This window comes from Rhinolophus ferrumequinum, chromosome 17, assembly GCF_004115265.2.
Source record: "Rhinolophus ferrumequinum isolate MPI-CBG mRhiFer1 chromosome 17, mRhiFer1_v1.p, whole genome shotgun sequence".
NCBI lineage: Eukaryota > Metazoa > Chordata > Mammalia > Chiroptera > Rhinolophidae > Rhinolophus > Rhinolophus ferrumequinum.
In genome coordinates, this window is record NC_046300.1 from 51619250 (window position 1) to 51631572 (window position 12323).

General features: G+C 38.7%; 1 protein-coding gene across 1 annotated transcript in view; it reads left to right on the forward strand.

Annotated features, from left to right (window-relative positions):
* The first annotated feature begins 383 nt into the window (after positions 1–383).
* Positions 384–12323, forward strand: part of CCDC66 (coiled-coil domain containing 66) — a 43435-nt gene continuing 31495 nt past the window's right edge. The window contains 3 exon segments of the mRNA XM_033132727.1: positions 384–503; positions 2155–2219; positions 2879–2904. Of these exon segments, the coding sequence (XP_032988618.1) occupies positions 493–503; positions 2155–2219; positions 2879–2904 (102 nt within the window). The 5' untranslated portion in view covers positions 384–492.

The window sequence follows — 12323 nt, forward strand, 5'->3', positions numbered from 1 at the left end:
GTGGTATGCTTCATGCTGAGGCAAGAAATAAGACATAACCTGTACCCGCCCTAGGAGTTTCTCCCCAGAACCCATCCCCACATTTATTTTATACTAAAATAAGCAGCTCTTCCAAATGCAAAACACAGAAGATGTTAATTTCCTAAAAACGTTTATGCTTTTTGTTTCTATTTTTGCCACTTCCGCCTGAGCTGAGGCACCTTTCTAAGGACTCCCTGTGAACTCCGGGAGGATACAACTTCGAGGCCCGAAGGCAGGCCTCTACCATCCAGGTGTCAGGACCCCGAGCCCCGGGCCTGGCTAAGCAAGCCTGTCACCCCTGCAGCTCCGCCCCGATGAGCGCACCCACAAGCAAGCCCAGCACTGATTGATCGTCTCTCCCAGCTCGCCGGCATCGTTGTATCCAATCGGCGTAGAGCTTGTTGATCGGCAGCGGCAACCGACGTACACAAGGGGCTTGAGCGTCCAGTGGAGAGAGCGAGAGGTCAGGCCATGAACTTGGGGTAAGCTGGGGCGAGAAAGGTGGGCTTCAGCGGGTAGAGGGTGAGGCTGGGTGGGCCCTTGGACTCCTTCGCGGAGAACCTTCCAGGCACGCCCCGCCTCAAGCGGCAGTGCCGGGCTCTCTCTTTGGTGGAGGGGGCAAGGGGGCCGGATCGTCCTTTACCCCCCCACACCCCCCCTTAGCCCTTGCTTTTCTCTTCATTCGAATTAAAACTGATGATCTCCTTTCCGCCGGCTCATTGACCTCAGGGCGGAGAAGGACGAGAGGAGATAAACCGTGAGGGCAGATGAAGAGATAAAGCTTAGCGCCATCCCAGGGAGAAATCCTGGCCCAGGCCCCTGGTTCTGTGCGACCGTGTCTTTGGAATCTTTGCAGATTGACCGAGCGCCTATGAGTTTAGCGCCCGCGCTGTATGGAACTGATGCTGCTTAGGGAATCCCACTAGTACCACCAGTGCCTGGCACTTTATAGGCTCTCGTTCAGTAGTGGTTCAGTACACAAAAAGGACTTGCTTGGCTTTCATTACTGGGAATTTTAATATTTTAAGAAGATGCAAGTCACCAAACTCGGACTATTGCACATCATTTAGCAAATAAATTTTGTTCTAGTATTTAGGGATATAAAAATACGTAAGACAGCCTGTGCTTGAAGGTATTTGCACTGCAGCAGGGCTAAACAGACAAAATTTGCTGTTTTAAGTCAAGTTCTTTTTTTAAGTTTCACCAACGTAAACAGGAACTGTTCGTATTCCTCCAACAGGGAAGACCTTGAAACCCAAATTCTTTCCAGTGTTTTTATAAACATGTTAAGCTGACTTGATTTCCCCTACTTTAGCGACACCTCAAGTTTCATGTCCCTAATCAGACTTTTCCCACCCTTTCTCTTTTTTTGGCCCGTTGGATTTAATTTTGTCTCTTGGAAGTCACTTTTGCCCCCTCCCCCCTTTCTTTTTTTACTTAAATAGTGAAATAACTGTGTGGACCGCTATTTTTGTTTTTAGAGGCCTTTTTATTAGGACCTTAACGGATATGTACAAAGTTGTTTGGCAGTGTCTTCTGTTACTTTGTGCTCTTTGAGTTGACATGCACAAATAAATTATAGCTGCCAAAGTTTATTATAGATTTATTGTTTTGATAGTAACAAAAGTGTCACTAAATGTGAATATGTATTAGTTGAAATCTTCAAAATAGAGTAGAACTCTATGCTCAAGCAGTGGATATTCCCGGTGGCAATATTATAGCTCATTTTCAAATAATGCTCTAGATACGCCATAGAATGTGTTAGTCATAAGATCGTTAGGAAACTAATAAATGGTAGATATGTTTTGCTCCTTTAACTTGGGTGAGGAGTTTTGGTGTCAGCATGTTTTTCAGTCTAGAGTTACAAGAATTAATTTGTTGCTTATCAGTAACAAAATGAAATTTCAGGTTAAAGATAAATTCTTTGTATTGGAAGTTTAAAAAATTTTCTCCTTGTAGTTTTCATTTTTATCTTGGATTGAAAAATGTTTTTAATTAAAAGAATGGTTTCATATTTACAAGATTCATGTATAAATTCAAAAGAACAGATTTACTTTAAAGGTTCAAATGAGCATTTCTGGCTATTTAAAATGTTTCTGTTTCTTAAAATTACAACTCTCTTTTATTTTGCAGAGATGGTTTAAAGCTTGAAACTGAATTATTGGATGGAAAAACCAAGCTAATATTGTCTCCATATGGTATGCTGTGTTACCGGAATCTAAAATGTTGACTTTTTACATTCCTACCTAAAATTTATACTAGTTTAACAGACTTTCTGCTTGTAATAGAATGATATTTGAATGGTACTTTGAAAAAGCTGTTTCCTCTAACTTCCTCAAATTTATTTTTTGCCAAGTTAAGTCATATTACATCACTGCTTACCACTGTCAGTATTTATTCATAAAATTTAATGTCCAAGTATATTTCATGTGTTATACATCCCTTCATTATATTTACATGTATCCATATTGCCTAATTAATAATCTTGGTGAAGCATGTAATTATGTTTTGTACATGTAAAGAATGTATTGTTTGAGAAAATTAAATTTATAGTAAGAGCACAGTTGCTAAAGTCATTTTTAGTACTATCAGTTTTAAAACTAATATACTTTGGTAGTCTTCTCATTCACATTTTCTTTTACCCTGATCTGTTTATAGTTTTACCTTGGAAAATAAACGTGAAATCAAAATACTTGAACCACACTATTAAAGAACACTCTGGATCTAAAGTTAATGTTTTGGGGGTTAATATTTCTAACGGATAAATTCTTATGACAATGCTAATTAAAATTTTCTTTTGTGACTGCCTTAGTGTGTTTTTGGTTGATAGTTTAGTAATTTTTGTTTTCTTTTGTAGAACGTAAATCAAAAATTTCTGTGAAGGTAAGACAAATGACTTTGACCTGATCTGTTTTCAAATGTAAAATATGATTTGGAAATAATTCCTGTCAAAATATTATAAGGGGTTTGGAATGATGGTGAGACATTATTGTTCCCTTGGTTTCAGGCTGGTCCTTTCACAGAAATGGAATCATAATTTTGCTGTTCAAAAAGCCTTTTAGAACCTTTTTTTCTAGATGAGTGCTATCCAGTAAAGCTTTCTGCCATGATAGAAATGTTCTAAAATCATTGCTGTGCAATCTAGTAGCCAGCCACTAGCTGTGTGTGATTATTGAGCACTTGAAAGGTAGCTAGTTTGACTAAGGAAGTGAATTTTTAATTTTATTTAAATTCATTAGCTACTGTACTGGGGAGCACAGTTCCCAATGATGTTTAAAATTGGATATTTAGACTTTAAAACAGAAAATTTTTTTTTTCATCCTCACATTCCACTTTCCCACACCAAAAGGGTGTATTGAATTCATAAATTCTTACATGCATTTAGCTTTTTCCTTTAAGAGATCACATTTGAGCTTAATGATAAATTTCCTTTTAAGTTATTTTTCTTTATCAGGAACCCATAGTACCTTTTTCTACAAAGTTACATTACCACATTATGATTAAAAAGATGATTACATTACCAAAAAATGTTTGATACCACTGCTTTTTTTTTGTTGTTGTTCCTTATTTCTTTTTCCATTTTTAGGTTAACATCAGCAGAAATTTCTACTCTGCTCTTCCATAACTTACTGTACCCACTTTTTTCTTTATCTTTCCGGCATCTTAAAGGCTTTCTTGCATGTCTTTGAATAGATCCTATTGTGGATGAGTGGCACTTTTCAACTCTGAATCCTTGATGGTTTTGCTATTTCTTCTAGGTTTAATCAGGTGAAGAAGTTGCTTGAGTACCCAGCATATCAATCACTTGATAAATGGGGGATGACGATCAGAGTAATTCCACAAGCTACCTGTAAAAATTATTTCTATATATATGGTATATAGTTATATACCTTGTATGTTTTCTTAGTACCAGATTGTGTATTTTTTCCTGACCCTGTCCTATTAAAATACTGCAAGTATTTTTATTTGAGTCACATTAACAAACAGTGCTCCCTTTCAAGCTCCTAGATAAAAAGCTATTTGTAATAGTTGATTTCTATCTTCCCCTGGCCTCTATTCTCTTTCACGTGTTTCCTGTTCCATTGATGTCCTTAATGGATTTGCTATATTTACACATTTGTGAAGACATTTCATTGTCTTTTTAATCAATTTAGAACATCTGGAGATACCCTTTCATGCCTATAATAAACAAAGTTACTAGTCTTAGACTTTTGGTAGAATCATTACAAAATTCTACCGGTGGTCTAGGGATATTTTATTCTAGGATTTTTTTTTCCCTGAGTAACTATTATGCCTCAGCTGATGTTGAACTTAAATGATTTACTGTTTTAAAGCAAATTGTTTGGCTTTATCCCTCTTGCTTTTGGGATTCCAAAATACTGATCAATGGTAACTGTGAGGTAATGGATATGTTAATTAGATTGATTGTGGTGGGGGTGAGTCCCCAAAGTGGGGACTCAAACCCTGAACTAACAAAGTTCTTGGCTTCACATAGGAAAGAATTCAAATGTGAACCACTCTAGAGTTTAAAGTGAAAGGAAGTTGTTTTAGCAGAGGTAGGAAAAGAAAGGCCACCCTCTAATTGCTAGTGGAAGAGAGAACCCCTCCATCCTCTCGGCTGGGGTTTATATGTGTTTCTTGTTTCCATGGAAAACTTCTTGGTATGGGGAATTTCTGCAAGGTATAAGAGGAATAGGGGCAGGTTTACCTTTAACTTTTGTAAGGTACAGCCTGTGGCTAGTTTGTAATAGGTTTAATTACGGGAATGGCCATAATGGAATCTCTACTCAGTAGGCTTCTAGTGATCTGTTCTGTGTGATTGCTTACATTCTGTCTGAATTATGCGTCTGGCAGCACACAGGCAGCAGGCTTGGAATCCAACCTCCTAGTTCCTTCTTCTGTAAAAATAGTCCTTATGCCCCTTCCCTATATTAAAATCATCAAGTTGTATCCTAAATATATACAATTTTTAAATGTAATTTTTATTTTTCAGTTACAATTGTCATGCAATATTATATCAGTTTTAGGTGTACCAACATGGTGATTACCTTGTTTCCCGGAAAATAAGACCGAGCTGGACAATCAGCTCTAATGCGTCTTTTGGAGCAAAAATTAATATAAGACCTGGTATTATATATTATGTTATATTATATTGTATATTATTTTATATTAGTATACCTGGTCTTATAATAAAATAAGACTGGGTCTTATAATAATTTTTGCTCCAAAAAGACACATTAGAGCTGATTGTCCAGCTAGGTCTTATTTTCGGGGAAACATGGTAGACATTTATATAACTTACTAAATAATCACCCCAATAAATCAAGTATCCATCTGACACCATACATAGTAATTACAATATTACTGACTGTATTCCCTATGCTGTCCTTTACATCTCCATGACTATTTTGTAACTACCAGTTTGTACCTCTTAATCCCTTTCTCTCCCTTCACCCATCCTCCCAACATTCCCTCCCATCTGGCAACCATCAGTGTTCTCTTATCTATGAGTTTGCTTCTGTTTGTTTATGTTTTTAGATTCCACATGTAAGTTAAATCATATGGTATTTGTCTTTCTCTGTCTGACTTAATTTCACTCAGCATAATACCCTCTAGGTCCATCCATGTTGTTGATGGCTGAGTAATGCTCCATTGTATATATGCACCACTTCTTTATTCAGTCATCTACTGAGGATACTTAGGTTGTGTCCATTTCTTGGCTATTGTAAATAATGCTGCAATGAACATATGGAAGCATAATGTCTTTTCGAATTAGTGGTTTGGATTTCTTCGGATAAATAACAAGAAGTGTAATTACTAGGTCCTTCTTTGTCTCTTGTTACAGACTTTTTTTAAAGTCTGTTTTGTCTGGTATAAGTATTGCCACCCCACCTTTTTTGTTGTTTCCATTTTCATAAAATATCTTTTTCCATCCCTTTACTTTGAGTCTGTGTGTCTTTTGATCGGAAGTGAGTGTCTTGTAGGCTGCATGTGTGAAGGTCTTATTTTCTTATCCATTCACCACCCTATGTCTTTTGATTGGAGCATTTAATCCATTTACATTTACAAACTGTTGATAAATAATGTAGTTGGTGCCATTTTGCTATTCCTATTTTTGATCTTTTTTTCCCCTTAAAGAAGTCCCTTTCACATTTCTTGTAATACTAGTTTGGTGTTGATGAACTCCTTTAGCTTTTTCTTGTCTGAGAAGCTATCTCTCCTTCGATTCTAAATGATAGCTTTGCTTGGTAGAATAATCTTGGTTGTAGGTCCTTGCTTTTCGTCACTTTGAATATGTTGTGCCAGTCCCTTCTGGCCTGCAAAGTTTCTGTTGAGAAATCAGCTGACAGTCTTATGGGAGCTCCCATGTAGGTAACTAACTGCCTTTCTCTTAACTGCTTTTAAAAAATCACTGTTTTTCTTTAACCTTTGGCATTTTAATTATGATTTGTCTTGAATGTGGGCCTCTTTGGGTTCGTCTTGTTTGCGACTCTGTGCTACCTGGGCTTGCATGTCTATTTCCTTTGCCAGGTTAGGGAAGTTTTTAGTCATTATTTCTTCAAATGGTTTTCAATTTCTTGCTCTCTTCTCCTATTGGTACCTCTATGATGCAAATGTTGGTATAACTTGATATTGTCCCAGAGGTGCCTTAAACTGTCCTCATTTTTTTGGTGTTTTGTTTTTTGCTGTTTTGGTTGGGTGTTTTTTGCCTCCTTATCTTTCAAATATCTGATTAAATCCTCTGCTTCATCTAATCTACTGTTCATTTCCTGCAATGTATTCTTCATTTCAATTACTGTATTTTTCATTTCTGAGTGGTTGTTTTTTATGTTTTCTATCTCTTTGTTGAAGTTCTCACTGAGATCATTGAGCTTCCTTATAACCAGTGTTTTGAACTCTGCATCTAGTAGATTGCTTGTCTCTATTTAGTTCTTTTTCCAGAGTTTTGTTATGTCTTTCATTTGGGACATGTTTCTTTGTCTCCTCATTTTGGCTGCCTCCCTGTGTTAGTTTCTGTGTATTAGGTAGGGCTGCTATGTCTCCTGGTCTTGGTAGAGTGGCCTTATGTAGTCAACGTCCTATGGGGCTTAGTCTCCCTGGTCAGATGAACTTGGTGCTCCAGGTGTGTCCCTTGTGTGGCTTGTGTGTGCACTCCTCTTGTAGTTGAGCCTTGATTGCTGTTGGAACACAGAAGTAGGGACTGACCCTCAGGCTGACTGTGAGGACTGGAAGTGACTATGGTGGAGGAGCTGTTGTGCAAGGGCTCACCCTATGGAGCAGGATTTGCCTTACCGGGGCTATGGTACCTACCCAGTCTGCCCTTTGGATGTGTAGTTTGTGGAGGTGGTTAGGTGGTGCTCTGGTGGGTTCTGAAGCTGGCCACCCGGTATGTTGGTATTGGTGCCCCTTGGGAGGGGCCTTGCTGCAGGCCAACTTCAGCTGCAGCCTGTACCCTGCCCAGGGTCATCTGGCATGAGCCACAAAGCAATTCGTAGATGGCAGCCACCCATGCTGGGCTTGGAGGTGCCTGGGAGAGGCCAAGCTGTGATCTTGAGACCTGAGGCCAGCTGCTGCTTGTTTGGTGTTTGTGAATCTTTGAGAGATTTTAGCACAGTCAACAGCATGATCCAAGATAGACTGGATAGAAAAGCCACTGGAATCAGCTTGCGTGGGTCCACAAGTTGGGTGTGTCCACAAGTTGGGTGGGGCAGGGTCTCAGAATCACCAGGCAAGATGAACAGTGTTAGCTGGGTTAATGGAGGCTCATATTAGGGTGTCTGCCTGTGTCTGCACGGCGGGAGGGGTGAGGGCTCAACAAACAATGGCTTCTGCCAGCACTTCTGTCCAGGAGAAAGCTTCCCCTGTAGCCCTCACCTTGAAGCCAGATAATTTAGTTCCTCCCTGTACGTCTCTGGTGCTTTTCAAGCTGCTGCCCCAGTGCTGGAGCTCAGAGTGAGTCTGTGAGTGAGGAAGTTTGCGTGCAGGCCCTTTTAGAGGAATGCCTGGGACTCCAGCAGCCCTCTGTCTCACTCACCCATAAGCTCTGCTGGTTTTTACAGCCAGAAATTATGGGGACTTCTCTTTCTGGCACTGAAACCCTGGGTTGGGAAACCTGGTGTGAGTCTGGGACCCCTTGCTCCTCAGGGGGGACCTCCACAGCTGAGATAACCCACCTGATTTTTAACAGCCACATGTGAGACCAGCTCTTTTCTGCCTCGCCGCCCCTTCAACCATTCTCGATATGGCTTCTTCTGTATATCCTTAGTAATAGGATTTCTGTTCAGCTAGACTTTAGGCAATTCTCAATGATGGTTTTCTGTAGTTTAGTTTTAAATTTGATGTGAACGTGGAAGGAGGCCAGCACAGTTTTCACCTATCGTCCTATCTTGACTAGAGCTCCACAGTGCTTTTTTTGTTTCTACAGGGGTAAGCTCCTGAATGACTACAACACCTACCTACCGTGTTTCCCCGAAAATAAGACCTAGCCGGACCATCAGCTCTAATATGTCTTTTGGAGCAAAAATTAATATAAGACTCGGTATTATATTGTTTTGTATTATATTATATTATATTATATTATATTATATTTTATTATATTAGGTCTTATATTAATTTTTGCTCCAAAAGATGCATTAGAGCTGATGGTCTGGCTAGATCCTATTTTCGGGGAGACAGAGTATAGTTCTGTTTTGCTCCTTCCTCAGAGGTTGAATTACTGTCATCTTCATAGTATGCTCTTTAAGCACAGCTGAACTCTAACTAATCATCATCAAGTTTAACATGTGGTCAGAGTACTTTCTTAATTCTATTAAAATCTGCATGTTTCTTCAATATGTGGTAATGAATATGAAGTAAGTAAAGGTGGTTACCGGTCTTATTTCTTAAGCTTATAGGAAGAGAAATGAAAGAAATATTAATGATTCAGTGTCATGAGTAATTTGTGAGTTCTAAACTCTTAGAATTATCTCACAAATTATTTGAGATATAAAACATTAAAAATTTTTTACAGGTATTTTTGCATGTGAGAAGCAGAGTAGTGACACACTAAAGAATGGCCTCATAAAAATTGTAAAAGCAGATAATATTCAACAACTACATTGGACACTGTCTTTATATCATGAAAAATTTGGTAGAATTAAAACTAGGTAAAAGAGCAACATGCTACATAAAAATGTTTTTGACCTAAAGACCCTTTTTGATCTATTAAAATTCACCTTATTCCAGAAACACTTGGGAAATGATTTGGGTCAGATTGCTTTTTCTTATTAAGTAACCTAAACATAATTGAGTATTTATTTTGTAGTTCACAATTTTTTACTGCCTCCTTTCATTGTTCTTCTTTGGTGTTGAGCTACAAAAAGTATTCAGAGTTTAGCGGAATGTATAGTGACCTCATAACAGGTCATTTCCCACTCCCCCTTTATTAAATAAATATTTTTAGAAGACCTTTTCTGTATAGTATTTCTGATGTAAGTGTTATGAGGCAAAATAAGTCTAGTTAAATTAGAGCTCCAATTAGTAGGTATCTGTTTAATAGGACTCACTGCTGCTGTAAAATTCCAGTATGTTTATAGAGCTTTATTCTTGGCTTTATTTGCTCTGTGACTGTGAGAGGGAAAAGAAGAGTAAAACCTAGTTCCTGTTTCTTGGAAGTGAGGGTATCAGTCAGGTAAATAACTATCTAATACAAGTGGAATAAAATGTGTGTCATAGTAGGGTTATATAAAGGAGAAAACATTGGAAAGAGCAGCTCTTTGTGGTTTGAAAAGACCAGGGAGTGGTTCATAAATGAGGTGACATTTTAATTAGAACTTAAAAGATGAGGAAAATATTTATAGTAAAAGAAGTAGGGAAGTGTATTCTAAGCTCACAGAAAATGGTGGGCAAAATTTGGGACTAGTCTGTACCTCGGGGAAGTATACCACATGAAGCTTAGTGGGGTTACAGTCATGGAGAGTTTAAATGTGTACTCATTTGAACTGACTTGATGTGCATGTAGGGAGTATTAAAGAATTTTTGAAAAGCAGACTAGATATGATTTAATTGTGTTGTAAGTCTTCAGGCTGCTCTGTGAAGGACATTATCACAGCAGGGAGACCACTTAAAGGTCAATTACTGTAATCCAGGGAGAGTCTTATGAGGTCTTGCACTTGTATGGTGGTTAGCAGAATGGAAGGAAGGGGACAGAAATGAGAGACTTGCAAGAGAAATCTACACTTCTTTGCAGTTTGAATGAGAATCTGATTAGAGAAATGAAATGCTCAACTGTTAATGACCCAAAAAAGGCCAGTATAAGTTAAAGGAGATTGAGATTAGTAGGAGCTATAGTAGTTGGAGACTAACTGAGGTGGTGGGGCTCAGCTGTGTAAGCCGTATGCAGTATGCTGAGAATTTGCTTAATCCACACAGTGGTTTTCAAAAACTAGAATGAATTGCCAGTGTCTAAAAGTTGGAAAATTTGATGTAAAATTTGGTATTCGTGGTTCTTTTGAAATATTGGATGATCTAGCAAGTAAGCTGAGATTCCTTTTTGGCAGTGTGGGCTGGTTCTGAGTAGTGTCTGCCTCCTTTGGATGGGAAAAGTGCTCTTTAGTTTATCCTAGTTCCCACCCAGCCTAATTTACAGTAGGTATTTGAGTTTGCCTCTTCTCAATTATTGAATTAGTTATATTAAAATAGCCACAAGGATGGGAGTGTAAAAAGAGATTTTAGATTATGGTATTGGTATTATGGAAAGCCTAAAGCCAGGAAGAGATAGGTTGTAGTAAGGTGAGTGGGATAATACTGATTCTACAATATATTTTGAAAAGTAGGGCAAAATGTGATTGGCTAATTGATCAAAGTGTTACATAATTTATTGAAAAACAAAGTTGGGATATGATAAGCGAGATGAAAGCCATGTGGCATCTATCCCACTCCCCACAGCAGCAATCTTGTCTTATTTAACTTCACACCTCCAACACTTTTTCCCATACTGATGAGCACATAAAAGCAACACTTAATATTGATTGAAAGACTTGAATTATTTTAGGTTAGTTGGGTTTACAGAAGTGTACAGTGGATTAAATGGGATAGATTTGAGATAGGCTGTGATCTAGTAATGACAACCTGAATTTAGGCATATTGTCTTTTAAATGGTGAGAAAAATGTTTGGAAGGAAGACATGACCAATACTTGCTGATAAGCTAAAGGAGGATAAAGAGTCAAAGATGATTCCAAGGCTACTGGTCTGAGAGATTAGAACTACGGAGCCAAAGAAATGGGATATTTTGGAAAGGGGCACTAATTTGGGGGGGAAAGAAAGAGAAAGAATCCAGTCTTTAAAATGGCATAGTTGAGGACAGTCAGTCAACAAAAATTTACTGAACGCATACTCTGTTCTACTCACTGTTCCAGGTACTGGGAATACAGCAGTGGACAAAGCAGACAAAAATCTGCCCTGTGGAGTTTACATGAAAAAGGGGTGGAATGGGCAGACAATAAGCAAAGTAATAATAGAATATTACAAGACTAAAAGGGCAACAGAGAAAAATAAAAGAGAAAGGGAAGAGGGCACAGCAGCCTTGGGAAAAGGGGGAGTGGTAGTGAGGTGGGAGACAGGGTAGAGCAGGAAACAGCAGTTTTAAATAGGATGGTCAGAGAAGAGCCCACTGGGCCGGTGATACGGGAGCAAATATTTGAAGGAGGTGAGCGAATGAGCCATGTAGAACCGAAGGAAGAATTTCTCAGGTAGAGGGATTGACTAGTGCTAAGGTCTAAGACTGGAGGAGGTCTTGTTGAATTCAAGGAATAAACCAGAAGCCCATGTGGTTGGAGGCTAAGAGATAGAAAATGAGATTGGCGATGAGATAAGAGCAGCTTTTCTTCCTCCAGTAAGACGGGAAGCCATTGGAAACTTGAAGAAAGGGACCTGATCCGACTTACATGTTAAGGTAATCACTGTGGCTGCTGGGTTGAGAGTATAAACTGAGGGGCAAGGCTAGAAGCAGGAAAACCAGTCAGAAGGCTTTTCAGTGACTCAGGTAAGAGCTAATGGCTTGGGGCAGAAGGGTGGCAAGAGGTGTTCAGGAGTGTCAGATTAAGGATGTATTTTGAAGATGGAGCAAAAACAAGGTTTGATGGCAAGTTCAGTGAGGCACATGAGCGTATTCAATGATAATTCCAAAATTTTTGGCATGAGTAACTGAAATGGGAAAGGCTGTGAATGGAGGAAGTTATTTAGGGGCAAGAAGGAATTCAGGAATTCAGTTTTGGACATGATAAGATTGAAGTGTCTATTAGAAACCCAGTGGAAGTGTTGG